This window comes from Tenrec ecaudatus, chromosome 2 (assembly GCF_050624435.1).
Source record: "Tenrec ecaudatus isolate mTenEca1 chromosome 2, mTenEca1.hap1, whole genome shotgun sequence".
NCBI classification, from domain to species: domain Eukaryota; kingdom Metazoa; phylum Chordata; class Mammalia; order Afrosoricida; family Tenrecidae; genus Tenrec; species Tenrec ecaudatus.
Genome location: NC_134531.1, coordinates 173,702,668 through 173,725,223, shown reverse-complemented (window position 1 = coordinate 173,725,223; position 22,556 = coordinate 173,702,668). Strand labels below are relative to the sequence as shown.

The window sequence follows — 22,556 nt, the reverse complement described above, 5'->3', positions numbered from 1 at the left end:
CTCTGTAACCTAGATTATTTCCAGAAAGTGGCACCTTGATTTACTGCTAACCTCGCTTATTTATTTTTTTCTTAAGCAGGGCAGTAGGGAGGTCTTGTTGATATATGAAAAGAGAGGCAAACGTTCCACTTTGTAATTGAATAATGTTAGCTTTATTATTATAATAGAATACAATATGACATAAAATTAAGAGCTTTTGCTAACCTCAGTAAAGCAATACATGCATCTGCCATAAACAACCTCAATTCATGTTTGGTTTTATTGCCACTTCACTGCACCAAAGTGCAATAAACATTCACTGTCATCTTTGAAAGAAAATCTGGTTGTACCCAGGAACTGTCCTCTATAAGAGTATCTTTATTCTCAAGGAAGACGTCTCATGTATCACATCGTTTAGCAAAGCACTGTAGAAAAGCTATATAGAATAATTGGTCTTTGATAAGCTGTGCAATCAGTTTATACAATAGAATGCGATTCACATATACTAATAAACTAAGAGATGATCGATACGCAGTCTTTGCATAGCAGAAAGCAGACTAAGAAAAAATATTTGCATCTAATGTTCAAAATACCGACTAAAAGTTAGCCAGGAGGAGTTTGGGAGATACGCGCTCAATAACACATTGGGTTATCGCCGGAAAAGAACAGCAACACAGACATTAGAGCCATATTTTATTTTACTTTCTATACATAATATCTACACGTGGTATCAGAGGATGAAACATCCCTGATCCAGCCTTTATTTGTATTAATTTTATAACCTTAGGCAGAACCAAATCAAACAACAAAACATTTAAAAGAAAAATCCGTTTGTTTAAGAAAACACAAATGGTATATTGTCCTCCATCATTGGATAGCAGCTTTTTGAGAGGAAAAGAGAAAATTGCTTAAAACATAAGTATGGATCCCAACTGTCTTATTTGGTAATTATGCTAAGAGGTTTATATAATAATGTTCTAAACGTGTATACCGTGACCTTGGATTCTGAATGCTAAATTTAAATATCTGTTTAGCTCTATCAGACAAAGGGAGACTTCAAAAAATGCTTTCTGCATAAACAGTTATCTCTAAAACACCTGGGCAGAATGAGACAGAATTTTTCATAGGAAGTATTAATGGACCTCTTATTTTTTAAAGCCCTTACATAGTTTACCTACGATTATATTGCTACAGTATAAATGAAATGTAATAATATTACTCAAAAGCTATTTTCTGTACATACTTTCATGTGATTTTTAAAATATGTAATGCTACATATGTTACACTGCTTATTGAAACAGTATCAGCAAAGAGAGCAGTAATATACAGTTGCTATTATTTTCTTCAACAAATGCTTCTCCATATTCTTTCTAGATTACAATAACCTAAAGTCGAGAGATGCTGCATGACTTGAGTAGATAGCAATTGATCTACTACTGACACCAGTTTGAAATGAGACGCCTTCGTTATGTAAGTGGCTTTATGTTCACATATTTAAGTCGCTCTGACAATTGCAGGCTCTTCTGTTCTTAAATGCAGGCTCTAAGTGGCTTTCCACAGCATTCAACAACATTCTAACAGCGGTGAGTCTTACACAATATTTTAAGAACATAATTTAAGAAACAAACAAAAAGTTAAAAATGTACAATCTCATGCTGTATATTTACATATTTAATTTATAGATTCTATTTTTTGTTTGCTAGTCATAAATTTTAATCTAAAACTTTTAATGTATTGTATATAAAAGAATACATTCAACAATTCTAGAGTTTGCAAAATATTTTGCCTTTCTGAAAACATCTTCATAATAGGAATCAAGTGATTGCTGGACCCAGGTACTAACTAGAAATGAGATGACAAAAGGAATTTTTAAATGTTTTTTAAGAGTATTTTAACTTATGTTATTACATTTAATTACTATTGAAGGTATGTCTTTGTTAAAACAACTGATCATGGAGACTAGTGGTCAAGCTCAAGAGACAGTGAAAAAGCCTATTTAAAGCATATCTGCCCATTTTTAAAAATGTGCTCTACAGTGATGGACTGCACTTTCGCATATGGTAATTCCATGACATTTAAAATAGCATTTAACAACAAAATCATTGCATTAGGCATTTTAAAACAGATAAAAATACGGGTATTTTCTTTTAGCTTTGGAAACAAAGTGTTAAAGCTAAACATTTTAAAGGAAAGAAAAGTATAAGCACACCATAGTTTGTGCAAGAAATACATAATTTTTTCTTTCTCTTCCTTAAACCTGTAGATTTTATTCTCTTAAAATCCTCACATAAAAATATTTTGACATATACAGTGTTTTTTTAAAGACTATTTGGAAATATATATCTACAACTGACCTAGGGATTATAGTAAGTTTTCTTTTTCTTCTCCTAGTTTTGTTGACCCTCCTTCCCTCTCCCTTCCTCTCTCTCTGTCTCCTTCTGAGGGGAGTTTGCTCTCCAGTCCCTGCTCTCAGAATCCTGTCTCTCAGTGGTATTCTCTGCTCTTCCCTGGACTACCAGACAGGGGTCTCTTGTTCTTTTATGGGTTATGGAAATAAGGAAACCTTTAAATTCTTTAAGACAGAGGAAATGAAGCAGGTGGGAATTGCTGCATTGAGAACAGAAAGCAAATCCCAGTGCAGAGGACTGAACAATAGACGGTGACTACAGGTGCCTATTGATGTGGAGTAGGGGCTTTCAGCTGAGGCTCTCTGTTTAAATAGGTAGCCCAATAGACTAAATTAAAGATTCCAAATAGTAGTGGAAAAGCTATTCTTGACAGTCGGTCAATTTTGCTGACACTATTAAAGGTTTTCTTGGGTTCCGGTGGTTTCGTTTCAGGCTTGACTTCTTTTGGTTCTATGGTTGCGCTTTTAGCAATGGTGGCTAAGCCAGGGTCACCCCGGGCCAAGTTCGGGGTATAGCTGGTTGCAGTTGGAGCGTAAGTGTTGTTTTTCTTAATCAGAGGGTCTTTCACTTTCTTTGGCTGTGGGGGAAAGAGGAAAGAATTGTGTTAGTAAAATGGAGGAAATGATTATAGGTTACCGAACAAATGATCTCTTATTTGCAACCCAAAAACTGCAGTTGCTTTGAAATGGAAAAAGTGTAATGTAATATAAGTGGTATAAATTGAGACTATGGATATCACATTTTTTTTAAATTTAGATTTCCCACCAAGAGATGGCATCTATTTCCCCAGACTTTTATCTAGACTGAGCTGGTGTCTTTTGTGGAGCGATACTGTGCAAGTTCACCACCTTCCCATTAACAAGCGGCTCAGTCTTAGTCTTTGCCTTCCTGTTATATAAAGGAACACGGCATGTACAGAAGTCCAGTCAGTGCTACCGCAAGACCAGGGCACAGGCACCATGAGAGGTCCAGCTGAGAGCACACATCTGAACCCAGGCTTGAGGGAGAAACCGTCTTGGACTCCCCAGCCTCTCGGAGCCCCCAGCTAACGATACCATTTTAGAGCACAGATTGGTCAACAGAAGTACCATCGTGTTGTTGTCAGACTGGAATGAAGAATCACAAGCAAGTAGTTGGTTACTGTTTAGGCCAATATGTGATTGCTTTGTTTGTTTTGTAGGAATAAAATTTGGGGACAACTATCATCTAATCCTTCCAGATTTCATTTTCAATTTCAGTACACATAAACACACAAGTAGTTTTAAAAGGTTTGTAAAATTTCCCATTATCTTTTAACTCCTTTTCCATATTTCTATGAGCTCACTGATGTATAGTGTGTGCATGTGTGTAGGTGTGTGTAGTGTGTTTATGTGTAGTGTGTGTAGGTGTGTGTAGTGTGTGTATGTGTTTAGTGTGTGTATATGTGTAGTGTGTGTAGGTGTGTGTAGTGTGTGTAGGTGTGTGTAGGTGTGTGTAGGTGTGTGTAGTGTGTTTAGTGTGTTTAGTGTGTGTAGTGTGTGTAGTGTTTTTAGTTTGTGTATATGTGTAGTGTGTGTAGGTGTGTGTAGTGTGTGTATGTGTTTAGTGTGTGTATATGTGTAGTGTGTGTAGTGTGTGTAGGTGTGTGTAGTGTGTGTAGGTGTGTGTAGGTGTGTGTAGGTGTGTGTAGTGTGTTTAGTGTGTTTAGTGTGTGTAGTGTGTGTAGGTGTGTGTAGTGTTTTTAGTTTGTGTATATGTGTAGTGTGTGTAGGTGTGTGTAGTGTGTGTATGTGTTTAGTGTGTGTATATGTGTAGTGTGTGTAGTGTGTGTAGGTGTGTGTAGTGTGTGTAGGTGTGTGTAGGTGTGTGTAGGTGTGTGTAGTGTGTTTAGTGTGTGTAGTGTGTGTAGTGTTTTTAGTGTATGTGTGTAGGTGTGTGTAGTGTGTTTAGTGTGTGTGTGTGTGTAGTGTGTGTATGTGTTTAGTGTGTGTATATGTGTAGTGTGTGTAGTGTGTGTAGGTGTGTGTAGTGTGTGTAGGTGTGTGTAGGTGTGTGTAGGTGTGTGTAGTGTGTTTAGTGTGTGTAGTGTGTGTAGTGTTTTTAGTGTGTGTATGTGTGTAGGTGTGTGTAGTGTGTTTAGTGTGTGTGTGTGTGTGTAGGTGTGTGTAGTGTGTTTAGTGTGTGTATATGTGTAGTGTGTGTAGTGTGTGTAGGTGTGTGTAGTGTGTGTAGGTGTGTGTAGGTGTGTGTAGTGTGTGTAGGTGTATGTAGTGTGTGTAGGTGTGTGTAGTGTGTGTAGGTGTGTGCCTCCTTATCTCCAGGTTCTGCATTCTCGTATTTAACCAACTGCAGCTTGAAAATATTCAAAAGAAAATAACTCAATTAAGTGGTTAAAGTATTTCCTCAAAGGTTAAAGGGAAGTATAAAATGCTACTTATGGAGCATTTTTGTAACAAGTTATTACAAGTCATCTAGACATTATTGAAAATATTTAGAGGGTATGTATAGTACAAAATGAAACAATTTTATATAATTTTCCTAGCATATTGTTCTTCCTAGTATTTAAGTCATGATTATGATAAGAGTCTTGAGAAATGTCCCGGGATTATTGAAGGAAGATGGTATATGGATGTAGAATTATATAAAATATAAGTACAGGTATGATTATGAATATCACGATGCATATTAAAGATGTGATTATACTTATAGCTATAATCATGCAATCTATGTACACTAAAGATAGTGGATTACAGATTAATATAGATTAAACATTTTCTTTGTTATAAAGCACTGGAAAGAAGGATACAGACTCATAGATTAATTTAATCTGAACAATTAACTAACCAATAAATTGGTCAAATTCCATGCTAAACAGAGTAAAATCAATTCACCTATTAATCATTATCCACTGATATTTATACACCAGAATAGTAAGGGCATCCATTTTCCTCATGTGCAAAAATGTTTTGAAGTAGAAAAGCAACTTTTCTCCAAATTAGCACCTCCTCTCACTAAATCTAAGAAATATTATTATTTTAGTGGTTTATTATCCACAAAATTTAAAACTGGAAGACTATAAAACTGGACTACATCCTAAAACTGAGCATGTCAGGATCACCTCTCTTCAGAATTGGCTCTCTGTAAGATTTCTGCCTCGGGACAAATGGAGGTCCTCATTGCTCAGAAAAATATCTGGCCATAGCTGCATTTCACCCTTCCACCTTCTCTCCTAGTGATAAATGCAGTGTCTTTTTTTCCCACTGCACCTGAGTAAAGGTGCTTGAGTAACAAATTCATATATATCTATTTTTTACTATCTTCAAGCATCACTCATGGCTACGTAAATGTTCAGGGGCATTGCTAGTTTAGACATCTGGGAGCTGTGGAGCTTTCTTGGCTCTAGCTTCATTTAGAAATCACTGGAGAATCCAAATAATTTTTCTGTGACTGATGAATACTTCCATTCAAGGTGCTTTTATTTAACTTTATATTTCTTAGCTATGCATAAAATGATGCATCGTATATTTAGCATATTAACTGTGATAGATGTTACTTCCCCAAATTTTCTGTTACCAAAAGTATTTGAGTAGCAGTGCTTATAGACTGGTATAAGCATAAACACAGTTAAAGCTATCTCTTTAATACAAAGCTTCTCCGGTACTTTCAACACTGTCACCTTCTGGATCTGTATGAAGTATCATCCAATTGTATGGCTATTTAACCACAAACCTGTATTTCAGGGACTGTCTTGTGACTAATACTCTATTGAATCAAACTTGGGAGAAACAGTTGCATATTTAGTTATAACTCTTGAATTATTCCAGAACTCTTAACATGTCTGTGTCCCTGACTCTGTCCCTCATTTCTCAGTCATGACGCTTACCTGTATCTTGACAGGCTTTCTTTTCAGGACCCAGAAACAGAAATATCCTCGTGACTGCGACTTAAAATCCACACTGTGAAATAGGTTCCAATGGAAAGAAAAACAACTGCTATGTTGGGGACGTAATTTTTTTCTGCAATGAGGAGTTTCCCTTTTCTTTCTGTGTGTGTTTATCCCCAAAGCAACTCTCTCTTTTGGAAAGGAAAGTGTCTTCCCTGCCTTGAGCTCACTGAAATCATATACTGTTTGTGGAAAACTTCCATTCAATTTGGACATTATAGTGGCATTAATGATTAAAGTGACAAGGCTTGCAGAACAATGAAAAGACTATGATGTCTAAGTTATTCAAATTATGATGCATTTGGTAAATAACAGTTTTGGGTAAGTTCATCTGCTCTTAATGTCAATTTAAAACTGCTCAAAAATTGATAGAGACTACAGGAAAATACTTTTTGTGGAAAACGATTTAGTGTCTGACCACTGTCTTCTCTATTTTAAATATCTACTCATTCAAACTACCTCTCCCTTTAACACAAACAAAATTCTCCTAGCAAATAAACATGCATGGCATAATACAAACTGAGTCCCAATTATCCTCTCCCTGAAAGCTTCATCAAATCTGTCAGAAATAAACTGTCCGCTTCATAGGATTAAGGAAGCGTAGTAATATTTCTCACGGTCCATGAGAAAGCATTTACCTTTTCTGGAACAACGCTCTTGCCATCCCAAGCATAGCCTCTCTTGGTGAAATAATTTACTGTGGCAAACTCAATCAGCGCCGAGAATACAAAGGCATAGCACACGGCGATAAACCAATCCATAGCTGTAGCATAGGCCACCTTCGGGAGGGAATTCCTGGCGCTGATACTCAAGGTTGTCATGGTGAGCACAGTCGTTACTCCTGAAAGGAAAGAAAAGAAATGAATCAGTACTTTTTGTATTATAAAATGTCATCTCTGAGGATGGGTCTACAAGTATTTTGCCCCCAAAGACACTAACCTTACCATGTAGACTATGGTTTCTGGTTTGGTCCATTTTGGTTTTGAAGGTAGGAGCATTAATTTAAGTCCAGTGTAGTTAAGGGTGTTTCATATGTTATTTTTAGAGGAAAATCCTGAAAAGATAAACTGTTATCCAAAAGCTAATCATAAAATGGTGAATTGTTTCCTTTGAGGTTCTTGATAGTTGTGTGCTGGTGGAAAGGATACACACCTCACTGCTCCCACTTCTGTAAATGGACGACTCTGCGCCCTCAGGACTCTTCAGCACTGTGTCAGTGCCCTCTCAGGGTTTGAATCAAGAAAGTGCAGGCGGGACAAGTGATTGTGTGTTGAGGGGCTGGCAATCCACGAGTTGCCATGAAATGTGTAAAAATTATTGCATGTAAAACATGTATTTTATTGTAAATCTTTCCCTAATTTAAATTTATCTCAGCAATGAGCTATTCTATTAATGTTCACATACTATTATTACTGGTTCTAAGCTAACTATATTGTTAAATAAATTATTTGAATACCTATATATAATTAAAAGGTTTTCATATAACTTGCTCAGCAGTAGCAAATACCAAATTTGAATACAAAACTTTTTGGTTCATATAGTCAATTTTTTCTCACATAAATACTCATCACAGTAACAATAAAAATTATCTTACTTTTTATAAATGTCATATCTTTCCTATTCTACAAATCTGCCCCTAGTGATTAATATCACCTCTATTCAAAGCAGCTTTCAAGTCAGGCTTGTTTCATTTACTTAGATAATTACATGTAGTTACATGAGCTTACATACATAGGAGTGCTAGTATCCATTAATGTTTTTATTTACTATCTTCTTTCTGTTAACTTACTATCTGCACCATAGTGTGCACAGGGCAAAGTTTAGAGTTGGAAATTTCCATTTTCAAAATTATAATATATGTAATTTACGATGATCCTGGTAGCTGCATTCTTTTGAAAAAAAATCTTTACCTCTTCCAGTGACTAGTTCCAACTCCCCCATTTGCTAGCTATATCTATGGTTAAATGTGTTTACTACTCAAAATCTAAGTCATAGAGAATTATTTTAAACATTAAATAAGATAATCTAATAAAATGGTGAATACCAGTATTAGTCTGTAAATATTAATTCTGTTATTAAGCAATTCAATGTATTTTTTTCCATAAATCTTTTCTATAATGAATCACCTTTTCCAATTTTGATTTGTGTAGGCGGTGTCAGAAGTAATTTGGGAATGGATATTCTTAAACCAAAATTATACACAAATTAAGAGTTATTAAAAACAGTCTTAAGAGTGCTTGTGTGTGTTGCAGCACAATTCTGCGAGGGAGTAGTAGAAGAGAACACTGATTTATTGAGCAGCTATTATGTTCCAAGCTTTGGCTTGACAATTTAGATATTTTATTTTTATTATGTAGTCTTCCAAACATCACTTTTTCACTTTCATTTACAGGTGAATTTACTGGAGCTCAGAATTATGAATTATTTTGTTGGCCAAGGTCATACATTGGTTATCCAGCTATTATTAGGTCAATTTCCTTACATGCTAATCTCCTGTGTAAGAGTGAAAAATGTGCTTCATGGGATCTCAAAGGCTGATCATTCTTAAGTGGACTACTAGACCTTTCTCCTGAGTGTGCTCTGACTGACAAGATTTAGTTAATACCTGAGAACATTCACCGTTTGCACAACTGAACACTGCCTTGCAAAATCGAACACACCTAAAAACCTGTCTGGTTACATGAGCACATTGGCTTCAAGCACAAAGAGAGTATGAGAGGTCTAGAACAGGATGCTTCCATTCTTTAAAAGAGACTTCCGCTTTGTGGAAGCCTGGATGTTTTTAAATGCATTATTGGGATATATAACCCTTTTGTTAATATAGGCTTCTTTTCCTTTCTTCTTTTTTATTTCCTTAAATGTTTGTGACCCTCTTGGCCATTTCACAGAGCTCAGAGGAAAGTGCTGAGATCAGACAAAAATGAAAGGAAACATATGTTCTAAATAAATGTTAAAAGACCAAAGGTCTAAGAAAATTGTATTTGTGACTTGGTTCAGATCAAAATATTTGAAACATGTATCTTGAGACACAGGGGAAAAAAATCACCAGGGCTGAAATCTATAGTTATGGTCATCAAAAGGGCATGAGCTGGCTGAAGTATAAGATCATTGAAAATGCTAACAGCAAGATTTTTGATGTATAACACACACTGGAATGCTTTATTGAATTTTCAGTCCATGAAATTGATTACTTGAAAATATACATATTTCACTGTATTTCTTGGCTACCTGATTAAAATACAAACAAAATAAGCCAAGAATTGAATATGCTCCATGCTCTAAATTAAAGGCGCTCTCATGGCATAATGAAGTAAGCATTATCCTGCTGACTTCAGAGTAGGTGAGTCAATGAGGCCATATTTCCCCTTCAACATTAAACCATCTCAGTAATAATTAGGAGCAGTTCTACTCTGCCAGACAGGGCTGCTCTAAGTTGGAATAGAGCCAGGAACAGTGCATTTCATTTGGAACTTAGGGGCCCTGGTGGTGTCGTGGTTATGCATTGGGCTGGAATCTGTGTGAACAGCAGCTCAGCACTACCGGCAGCCCCACAGGAGAAATCCTGGGCTTTCTACGCCTGTACACAGTCTTGGAAAACCACACTTTGAGGCAGCATTGACTCAATGGGAGTCAGTGAGTGAGGGAGTGAGTAGAGAGCATACACTAGACACACCGATAGGAGAGAAATATGTGAGAAACATATGAAAGATGTATATATGTGAAAGAATATAAATATGAAATATATATAAATGTCTACGTATATTTTATACATTCACCACACACATGTATGTGTATCAATATATATAAAAATTTGACCAGAGTTCAATATTCAATTCTAACAGAAAGCATGTTCTTTACATCTAAGCTGAGATCTCCTTAGACTCTCAAAGATTTGATGGCTTTCAGCTCAGAAGTACTTTATCAAATTCTGAAGACAACACAACTTCCTTCATACTAGCAATTGGTCCTGCATTTTTAATCCATGAGCGACAATACATTTTTTCTAAATTGTATGTTGACTCAATGACACTCTGTTTTTGATATTTCAAAGAGTATTATCATTGAATCAATGCACATTTCTAGCTTGGACTATAAACAACCTGAGTTGTTTTGGGGTAGAACAAGGTCTTTATAAAAGCAGATGTCTTATGGATATTTGTGGCATGCATCTTGATAATTGCTCTTTTCACCCCTAATTACAGTTAATAATGCATTCTAAATGAATGATACTAACCCTAAGGGCCCCATCTTCTCTTTGGTGACTGCAGCAAGATCAAATTGGATGGGAAATTCTATAGAAGGAAGAATCTTTATCAAAGGGGCAGTATGTGGAACATATTTTTAAAATCCAGGATGGATTCTCCTAAGACTGAATGAACCTCTAAAGCTATTTCTCTGCGATTGTCCTTTAACCTTAAACCTTGAACCAAAAGCGATCTTCTGGAGTTTTCTTTGAAACAAATAACACCCTGCCATAGAGTTGATCCTCGTTCACAGTGAACCTGGAGAACTGTCCATTAGTTTCCAAAATTTTAAATCCTTACAGACGCAGACAGCCTTGTACTTCTTCATGGGTTGCAGCTAAATGTGCAAGCAACTATTTGACCAGGGCTCCTTACACAAATAATCGACACTAATCAACCAAATTTACTATCATGAAGTAAATTTCAACTCATACTGTCCCTGTAAGGCACAATAGATATGGCACTTTGAGTTCTGAGATTTCAAATCTTCACAGGGGTACAGAAACTCTGCTCTGTGGACCTACTTCTGGGTTTGAACCACTGACTTGGTTAACAGCTCAATTTGTAGCACACTAAGCTACCAGGGCTCCTTGGCTTAATTATTAAAGCATATCCACCATGTTCTTTTAAAGAATTATGTATATGGGATGGAATTGACAAAAGCAATTCAAAAGATCAGCTGAGAGTATAGTTCTAATAATTTATATGTTTGGTGGTGGAATAAGTTGAAAAAGAATAGTAAGATTGTTGTACAACTTGAATTATGGAAGCAATGTCAATGTACTGTACATAAAGAAATTGTTGGAATGACATACATTTTTCACTGGATAGTTTTACACAAGAATTATATAAATGGAGTTAAAAGGAACAGAAATGGTGGTCTAGTATTTTATGAAGGGCGTAGAACACAAAGCTGTACTTCTCTCTTTTCCTAATTCCTTTCCATGGTCACTTCTGACCTTGACAGAACTTCCTAATTGTTTGTTCCTTAGAACTTACTTTTTTCCAAAAGAGAAAAAGTAGTTGTATCTAACATCTGATTTAGAGTTCAGTTGGTATTATATAAGCATTTACTATAATATATAATTTTTTAAAAAAATTTACCTATAATTTTTACTATTAAACGTTTTTAAGCTATGGAAGGTAACTTTCAAAAGAAAGTACTTTAGGTTTAACTCTTGTGGTACTTCAGTGATCATAGTAGGATTCCATAAAAAAATAATTTATCAAAATTTTACTGTGGTCAATTTCCCCCTGAATTTCACTCTGAAAAGTACAATGGAGATTGTGTATTTAGAGGTAGTCAGAAATCTCTCTTCATATGAAATGCAAACTTCTGAAATAATACATTGAGGGGTGAGTTTTCCCAGTACTAATTTAGCATTTGCTATTTATTCAATCTTGCATTATATACTTTATATTTTGAAGAACCTATCACTCACTCACTCACTGCGATGGAGTCCACTCTGAGTCAGAACTGCCCCTTGGGGTCTCTGGGGCTGTACTCATTTAAGGGAGTGGAAACCTTCATTCACCTTCCTCTGGGAGAGTGGCTGGGGGGATAGCAGACTGCTTACCTTTTGGTTAGCAGAATAGTGTGTAACCCAACAGCAGGGCTTTTTTTGGGGGCACTTAAAGGATTTCTTTTTTCCTGGGGAAAAATATATTTGTAACCCTTTGTTGTGGTTCTATAGTTAGCCACCACAAAGTTGACCTATCTTTTGCAGAGTAGAATTGCCTCATAGAGGAACTCATTCTGAACACATGCTACGTTAGGTAAAGTGAGATTTTCTTGTATTGACATGATGGTAATTCATCAATTTTCCTATTTAAGGAAGCCCTACTTATTTTACAAATTAAAAGGTAGATGTGTTTACAATTTATAATACTCTTAAAGTTTACTGATGCATGATTTTGTCTTCTAAGTATATGAAGTGAATATTAAGATATCTGTGTATGTGTGTTTTCAACTGACTCACTGTCATCAAGTCCTTTCCGACTCACAGAAATTCTATAGAGCAGAATGGAAAAGTTTCTGACTCTGTACATTTTTATTGGAGTAGAAAACCTCTTCTTTCTCCCATGGGTGGTTGTGGTTCCAACCCCCATCTTCTAACTTGCTGTTAGCAACCCAACCATAACCCACTATGCCCTGGATGCCCATCTTTCAACCTGGTATAAAGCATTTTGTGTCAGTTTCAGTGTCTCTCCCCAATAACCAAATCAAATGATAATGAACTCAATGAATTCATATGCACTAGAACAGCTTTTCATTTTAAGCAATTATGTGGTTACCCTTTTTAAATATCCATTGTATTGGCAAAATGACAGAAAAAACCTGCTTTGGAGATTCTTGCAAGTACTTGTTAATTTTCACTTACCAAAGACAGTTCTTGCTGGTACAGACTCTCTGTTGAGCCAGAAGGACACTTGAGAGAGAATAACAGTCATTATGCAAGGCAGGTATGTTTGAATAACAAAATAGCCAATCTTCCTCTTCAAGTGGAAATGAGTAGTCATCACAACATATTCTCCTAAAGGGAGAAACAGAAAGGAAGGTTTTGAAAGATTTGACCTTGAAAATGAGTGTCCTTTGAGGTTTTCAACTTTAGCAGCCAAACCTTGGGAGTGGGACATTCTTCTCCATGAGGCATCTGGTTCCCAGAGTGAAGCGAAACATTAACACAAACCAAAATGGCTCTGGCAAGAAGACTGTCGCAGGATCCTTGTGGATTCACTTATGACCTGAACACGGTGCATCATGCATTTAAAGGACTGTTCTGAGCATATATTTACAGATTGACTTTAATAACTGAAGATACAATTGTAGATATTCGTGGCATGCAAAAAATGGATCCGAAATGACAATATCCCCAGTGTGTCTATTCCAAGACAAACTCTGGATATCTAGTGGAGAGCTTTGGTACTCTAGTCAGGGAACCTGAGCTGTGTATACAGCATTTTCTTTAGTAGATCTTTGGTGTTGAATGAATTACTCACTTTAGCCTGATCTGCGAAAAGAGAAAAGGAGTCTAAAATCTTCATCAAAGTGTTCCCCAAAATCACTTGGGTAGATGTTGAAATACGCAATTCTTTGATTCTTCCCTAACTACCCAAACCTTTCTTTGACATGTAGCCAACGAAGTCTGTATTTCTAACTGGATCTTATTTTGCCCCCATTCCCAGCATGCTAGAATATGTTCTAGCTAGACACTGCCCAAGGCTATTGTAGACTTTAAACTCTAATTTTATTTAGAGACCTCAGCGATGGATACACACATTTTAGGGGAGTTTTGTTTTAATTAATGTCATATTTTTTCAACAACAATTCCTAAATGTTGTCGACATGTTCATTGTTTTGTTATCTGCTGGTGGGTAAGAGAGAAACATCTACTCTGCCACACACACACACACAAATCCTTCTAGTAGGATTTATATTTCTCCAGCTTTGTCTTATAAGTTGGAATCTAGTTGAGGCCACTTAACTATATTCTCGTATATACAGTATATACAAAAATGTGCTAAAAAAATCCATGGTTCGGTTTATACACAGGTCAGTGGCAGTGAGGTGTAACATCTCCACTACCCCCCACCCCCACTCCAGGTAACAGGAAGAGTGCCATTGTCTCCTGGGTGATTGTCTTTCCTCCACTGTTCACTCAAAGCCCTGCTGACACTGCAGGGTTTTGAATGTTTGTTTACTCACATCTAACCAATCAGAGCCGTCCTATGACATGGATGGCTCCAATTCGCAGAAGCACCCATCTTGACTCTCTTACGCCAGCAGATGAACTGTTAAGGATGTGTCTGTGGCTACGCTCCATCTCTCCCCTATGGTCTCTGTGTTAATTCACATCCTGCATCCCCTGCCTGCACGGACTCGCCCTCTCTTCCTGGCTAACACATCATGGGGGTGGGGGTGGGGGGCATTACCATGAAAGTTCTTTTTCAAAGTCTTGTTTTTTTATTCTATTAGAAATGGACACTCTTGAACCAAAACAAAAACACAGTCATGTGAGGCTGGTTTCAAACTGAAGGTTGTTTCAAGGGCAGAAGAGAGCAATAACAATATTTCAATTAGGGAATTAATTCTGTATTGATGAAAAGCAAGTGTGGGAGTGGCAGAAAATGAAGGTTGACTTGGAACAGATTCCAAAAGCTAAAAATCTCGTTGGTTTTTAACGTCTTATTATGGGGCTCTAGAGAGTGAATTGCATAAATGGCTTATGGAGTGTCCTCAAAATGGTTACTGCATAACACGCATGGGAATCTGCATATGTGCTCTCCAAATGGCTAAGGATGACAAATATAAAGCACCAGGCATTGAAAAATTTGCTGCATCAGCAGGATGGCATACCCGCTTCATGAATAGTTTTGGCTACTATGTTTGAGACAAAGAACAAAGATTTCCCAGAAATTGCCGCAAGAACTTGAAGAAAAAATTATGCAATTCCAGTCATTTATTATAAAACAAAGAAGGATTTATAATTATGACCTGGCAGATATTGGGAATATGGAGGAAACTGCCATGACTTTTGATCTTCCAAACAACAGAACTGTATCAAGGTTAGGAGAAAAAACCATTTTTCTCAAAACCCAGGAAATGAAAAAAAAACACTTTGCAGATGTTCTATCATGTTTGGCTAATGGAAATAAGCTGCATCCTTTCATTATTTTTAAAAGAAAGACCTTTCCTAAAAAGATCAATTTCCCACCAAGAATTAGTGTGCATGCACATGGTTAAAGGCTGGATGGATGAACACGGAACAAAAAAATGTCTGGAAGAAATTTGGAACCAATGACCAGGAGCAGCCTTAAAGAAAAAGCCATCGTTACTTGTTTGGGATATGTTCAGAGTCCACCTATCAGATGACATAAAAACATTGGCAAACTCTAGTAAAGTTACTTTAGCCATTATTCCAGGTGGGCTTACATCTGTACTGCAGCCTCTGGATGTATCTTTGAATAAGCCTTTCAAAGACCGTGTGCGAAGAATGAAAGTCATCTGGTCAAGCCTGACTAACAAAAAGAGGAAATCTCATGAAGCCTGACATAGATTTAATAGAAAAGTGGGTTCGAGATGCATGGGAAGACATTCCAGAAGACATGGTGTGATGTGCCTTCCAGAAATGTAGTATTAGTAATGCTGTGGATGGCAGTGAAGACTGTGCTTTGTATGAAAATGACAGCAGTGATGGTGATGACGGCGATCTCAGTGAGGACAGCGTCTATGATGACCTCACACCAGCTGAAGCTCTGCATTGGGATACGGATGATGATGAGGAATCCAGTTTTGAAGGATTTACACTCTTTACATTTTAGCTTGGTTGCTGATTGAGTTCAGGGAATAGTACTCTTAAGGTATCATTGTTGATGCCTTATTGTTTTTGTTGAACCTATTTTCCACTTACTGTGCTGGTTTACTAATGTTAAATGACTTGTTCTTTTATTTATGTTTATTATTTAAAATAAACATTTAAATACATTACCCCATCAATGTCTCAGTTTTTAGTAATTTTATTTTCATTTGTTTTGATTATTGAAACTCACCAAAAGCTTCTGCATTTTCCACCCTAGGCTTACACTCGAGTTGATCAGTTTTTCTGGTTTCTCAGGTAATAATTAGGTTCCTTGGCTTATACTTGGGTTGGCTTATATTCAATTATATATGGTAGTTCTTCTGTTTTGAGGGGTGGGGTATGTTGAAGGAGGGCTTTATTCTTTCTCTCTCCACCAAACTTTTCCCTTTCTCAAACTACCATTTATTTCTCAGATCAGGGATGTCAGATTTAGCCCCTTCAAAGTGACTTAAAATTCTATGGCTCCTCAAACTCATAACAAAAAACATGTTCTCATTCTTAAAGCTAGTCATCCACCTTCTTTGCAGCATTAATTAAGGAACAGAGCTGACTATCCCTACATTTTTGATAGCAATCCCTTTATCATTTTCAATCTTAACTCATCAATTATTTCTATCAGATATTATTTAGTGTCTTTCTATAAGAGAATTCTCTTTGCATTGCTACAAAATTATTATAGAAGTTACTGATACAATTCATTTTTCAATTATTTTTAATATTTTGTCTTCCCTTTAGAAAGTAGTTTTTTATTCTCATCTATGTCTCCATTGTCATATTTATTTAGTCATATGGAGAGCTCTGAAATTAATAGCTACAAGCATCTCTTAAGTGAATAGGTATACGTGACTCTCAAAAACAAGAACTGTATTTTCAAATGCATGCTTCACCTCTCAATGATATTCATTTTTCACTTTCACCACTAACTAAATATATTCTAAACTGACATTGAATAACCTTTCCCACAAAAATAATGATGAGCACACAACAATGCTTCTTCATCTGTGGTCACTCTTAAATAGTCTGTTAATTCACTCAGACTAAAACTCTGAAATTCAGGCATGGGTGTCAGCAGATACTTGGAAAGTCAGGAAAGGAATGAATTGATAATTATTACCAATTTTGCCATTGTATGACTTTTCTGGGGTCCTGGGTTATGTCACAATCACTGACTTTATCTTGTTTATAGATTTCTTACAATAAACAGTTAACTATTCCCTGTGTCAACAGCCATATCTCAGCCCCACTACCCTCTGATTTTAATATTAGGTTCCTCTTTCCAAGGTACATATTTAATCATGCAACTAACTTATTTTAAAATAGCTCACTAAATATTATATATATATCAGATATGTATCTATACCTGATACATATATATATATATATATATATATGAAAAATAAAATCTATATTGAACCCCATTCTAAAGAAAGGTGGCCCAAGAGAATGTGGGGAAATGATCAAACAGCACCATGAATATCACATGCAAGTAAGCTTTTGCTGAGTATAATTCAACAATGGTTACAGCAGTACACTGAAAAGAGCTTCCAGAAATTCAAGCCACATTCAGAAGAGAACATGGAACAAAAGGCAGCATTGCTAACATCAGATGGATGTTGGCAGAAAGTAGAAGCAGAGAATATCAGAAAAGAAGGTAAAAACGTGTGCTTTTATTGACTGTGGGAAAGCATTTAACTGTGTGGATAATACAAAAATTTTGTGGATAATATTGAAAATAATTGGTATTCCACAACACTTAATTGTGCTTGCAGAATCTAAACAAAGAACAAGAGTCATTCAAAAAGCTCCAGGGGAAAATGGAATTGTTTAAAAGTAGGAAAAGTCTGACTGAAGGAGGTTTTACCTTTTACCATCCCTTCAATGTGTCAAGTGAGTAAATAACCCTGGAAATGGACCATGTGAGAAGACCCTGGCATCAGAATTGGAGGGCATTCATGAACACATCTTTGATGAGCAGGTGGCACAACCTAGTTAACTCTGAAAAGTATCTCCGGATACTTACTGAGGAAACTCAAAGAATATAGCCTCCCTATTGGATTGCATTTAATAGAAACAATCAAAGCACCAAGTCCTCGCAACAGCATTATGGTAAACAGAAAATACTGATTCTGTCAGTCATTTCATTTTACTTAAATTCTCAAATGATTACCTATGGGAGCAGAAATCAGTGAATCAAACTGATTTGTGCACATGTGTTGCAAAAGACCCCTTTAAAGTGTTACGATGGAAAGATGTTACTTTGAAGAGTAAGGTGTATCTGACCTGTGTAGAAAAGGCTGCCAAATATGTGTGGGAAACAGAACAGAGATGAGTGTATGAGGACAAACTCAACATTCACACGTGAAGGAATCTGGGAGGCCAAGGCTCCTGTGGAAGGAACCTTCATGTTTGTGGGTTGGAGATGCGTCCCACTCACATTCTCCTAAGTAAAAGCTGTTCCCCAACAATGCCAGATCAAAGGTGCTGTTTGCAGACACACCATCACTGACTGTACACTTGGAAGTCAACTGCTGAAGGCTATCTGCTTGAATGATGCCAGCCATCTAAGGCATTCAGACTCTATTGTCTGACCCACCCTAAGGAGGGGCCACTCCCTTCTGAGAGTGATAACAGATTGTTCCCCTGAGTGAGAGCTCAGACTCTGAAGGTTAAGCCAACACAGGGAAGACCATGTTCAGGCTGCCATCTTGACTCTAGCGCACACCTATCCTGTTATGTGTATGCCTTCCTGTCTCGTGTGTGCCCCCAGTGCAACCCCTTTCTATTGCATGTATACAAGCTAGTTAGTCCCTCTTCTGTTACTTATCTACCTATTGTACAGTCGCTCCCTGTTATATGTGCTTACTGTGGCCTGAACGCCCCAGATTATATAAATTTGTGGAGTTATATTACTCGCGCTCTCTGTGCTGACTTGGCTCATGAACTCTTGACTGCAGATATGAGCACTTGCATGCTTTATCTTGTTTGATGTCTACAACTGCCCCTTGAACCTGTTCGATTGTGGGGGCTGGCACCCCACTGAAAGGAACAGTCAGAAGGAATTCATGCATTTGAAATTAAAGTGTTGGTAAAGCCTATTACATGAACTTTGGGCTGCCAGATGAATGAACAAGTACGCCAAAATTCACCTTAGAAACCAGGTTGGAGAGACTTGGACAGTTATGCTTTGAACATGTTGTCAGAAATGACCAATCCTTGAACAGGACTTCATGTTTAATTACAACAGGTCAACAACAATCCAAAAAAAAAAAAAGAACCTTGATAAAAGGAAGTGACACAATGACTGCAGCAATGGGCTCAGTCCTAGCAAAAGTTGTTAGAATGATCCAGGACTGGGCCATGTTTGGTTCTATTGCACATGAAGTTAGTATGCATTGGGAAATTAATCCAATGGAAGCTAAGACAAGCAGATCACGGCACATTTTCTGTACACAGCTTTGTGATTGCAACACACATACAAGGGATTTTCAATTTTATCTTATCAAGAGAGAAGTTTTGTACCAGATAATTCTCTTTTAAACCCTTTTATTGGGGGACTAATACAGATAGCATATTATTACAAAGTCCAATCACATCAAGTCCTACTGTACAACTTGCTACCTCAATCTGTTCAAAACACTTCTTCCTTCTTGAATTCCTTGAGATAAGCTCCCCTTTACCACCCCCTCCCCCATTGTACCTCCCTAGAAACCTTATTTTATTTGTCTCTATGCTTCATGAACTCTCAGTTGCATTTTCTTGTTGGGGATGTAAATTCCTTATGCATTTAGGTTGCTGAAAAACATCCCTGGCCTCTATTCAGTAGATGTCAATAACAAATCCTTCCTCTTTCCTCAAGCGTGACTATCAAAAATATTCTGCTTATATATCACAAGCAAATTATTTTGCCTGCAATTAACATTCTCAATGTCATAGCCCCAATATGTACTTCATGGGGTATGTATTTGTTTGTTTCATGTTTTTTTATCTTAATATATTGATCCACAAAATATTTTGCTCATTTGTGGGTTGTCCCAAGTACAAATTCTTTAGTGAGATAAATGTTCTGTAGAGCTAAACGTACTAGCTTTGGAAGCAAATAGATTTAGTTTCAAAACCCTCTTTTGCTACCTCTTAGGTGTATCCTTGCCTCTCTCGTATTTAGTTTTTCATTTAAAAAGAAGAAAAAAAGAGTTAAAGGAGAGAAAAAGACAAAAGAGCTCTAAGTAAGGCTATGCTGAGAGTTAAAACAAATTTCAATTTCTTTCCCATTTTCTTCACGATCGTAGAGGTGTGGTAGTAGAAATGTGCTCCTTCTTTACATCAGAAAGCACGTCTGAATGCTTTCATTGTACTATTAACACAAATATCTGCCATTTACTGGGCACTAAGTACTTTCAGCTTTGTTTGTAGCTTCTGTGTGTTTTTCTGATAAAATCTCATATGCCATATTTTGGTAACATGTATGGTTATATCCTCCCCACGAAACAGAAAGAAATGAATCGATTTTTTTTACTTAAGAAAGGAATCGATTTTTGGATGTAGTATAACTTTGCCCTTGAGTTTTAGTATATTATTGTGAATACACACACTGAGGATGAAAAGTTCTCAATTATTTTGAAGTCCATGAGTAGTTCTCATTTGAAGGATAAATTGAATATTAAAAGAAGTTTTAATTCATTCATTTCCAGTTTCTCTTTACATCTTTGGTGATTACAATAAATACACAGATACATATGAGGGGTTTTTAAAACATTCATGGGAAAATTTAATTAAAAGATAAGGGAATCAATCCAGGAACTTTTGGACATCCCTTGTGTGTGTGTGTGTGTAATCTGATAAAGAAATTATATGCATTTGCGATGAATACAGAAAACTAATGTTCCATATCTGTTAAAATGTAGTTGTATGGACATAATATGATTACATTTCCCTCCTCACAGATGTGCACATTGTTATTCCAAACACTTCATTCTGTTGTGTATAACAAAATGCCACCATCTCAAAGAATAAATTCTATCTTTCACATTTAATGTCAGAGAGTTAAACATCTACATGTTTTCTATTATCATCTTTTGTTGTTTGCAAAATGCCATTTTAGAAAGTTTCTGCAAAGAATCTTATTTTGGAAGACCTGAAAAGTCATCATTTGATCTTACATTTGTTTCATAAACAATTTCTTCCCTAAAAGAATGGGAAAAATTTCAGAAATCTTTTAAAACTTTCTTCCTAAATTCAGTAATATCTGTTTGGGGTTTTTTTTGTACAAAATTTTAAAATAAGGAACAGAAGAAACAACAATACTGTAATGCACACTGTAGTAGTTGAAAAATGAAACAAAAGCATTACAGAAAATCAGACTCCTACATTGGATTGAAAAGCAAGTCTGGACACCAGTGCACAGAGTGTTCATGCAGGAAGCATGTCACTTTGTTGCATTCAGCAATCTAGGAGAGTTAGGATTTCTTTATTTTCAAAACATCTAACCCTGAGGGAAGCTTATTTTGTTATTTGTGGCAATGTATCTGATACATTACCATGTAAAAAGTAGGAAGAGGAAAAGAAAAGAAACAGGGAATAATTAGTCAAAGCAAGAATTTGTTCAGGCCTGGAGTCTCTCTTTGCTCTCTCAAATTTTAACTACTTGAAAATAAACTTATTGCTTCATTTTCTTTTTTTTCAGCTTCCTCGTGTATTTAATATAAATGATGGTATTAATTATTTTCTAAAATGCCAAAAGAGTAAAATGGAACGATAAAAGCAAAAGTATTTTTAAGGAAGTGTGCGTCGCTGTTAGATCAGTATTGTGCAGAATGAAAAGAACGGAGACAGGGGATTTCACCTGCAGTTTAGGAGATTACCAGTCGTTCAACATAGTTATGGTAAGCACGGATGGCATGTTAGGCTATCATTTTTCTTCCAAGTTTTCTCAAAACATCAAATTATCAATGACTGTGGTGTTTTAACAGGAATTATACACTCAAAATATTATGCAAGAAAGAAATGGCCCTTGAATATCTGCTTCAGATCCTATTAAAATAGGAATACGGGGGTGAAGAGTTGAATTCTAGGTCTTGGAGCCTCTTTGGACTTGTTTCTTCATCTAAAATATGAAAGGGTTGGACAGATGACTGCAGAGCTTCCCCCCCACCCCCTTTAAGCTTTCACATTTTATGGTTATAATTATTTCTCAGGAAATCATGTTCTGGGGCTTGTCATTGGGAGCCCTGGGGCAACCTTGAGCAGTGATCGCCACTGCGACTCCATTAGATGGAAGAGGAAGAGCTTGCTCTCCTCCTTCATCTTCAACTGCTAGCTCATCTGGACGGTAGCCCTTCCAGAGAAAACCATGCTCCTAAGCAAGCAGTTCCATAAATGCTCTTGCTCATCTGTTTTAGTCATTTATGAAAAATAGTTATCCATGTTTAGGAAGGCCATACTAAATTATCACAATTAAGATTTGTCTATTGATTTAGATAAATCACCACTAGTGGATTTAACAAACTTAAAGTGAGTGTGTACTACAAGATTTTGATTGTTTTTTGGCTACTGATATTTTTTATGACTAATTACTTATTTTAATATTTTTACCTCTTTGTGTAGGACATATTTGGATGTCTTGCTCATGGTTGTATATTTGCATATA

At 36.4% G+C, this 22,556-nt stretch overlaps 1 protein-coding gene across 1 annotated transcript in view; it reads right to left on the bottom strand.

Annotated features, from left to right (window-relative positions):
- Positions 1–2,652: 2,652 nt before the first annotated feature.
- The window catches only part of GABRA1 (gamma-aminobutyric acid type A receptor subunit alpha1), a 68,102-nt gene continuing 48,198 nt past the window's right edge, over positions 2,653–22,556 (bottom strand). Inside the window, exons 7-9 of the mRNA XM_075543187.1 lie at positions 12,935–13,087; positions 6,948–7,150; positions 2,653–2,964 (exon numbers count right to left, since the gene is read on the bottom strand). Of these exons, the coding sequence (XP_075399302.1) occupies positions 2,653–2,964; positions 6,948–7,150; positions 12,935–13,087 (668 nt within the window). The remainder of the gene's footprint in view (positions 2,965–6,947; positions 7,151–12,934; positions 13,088–22,556) is intronic.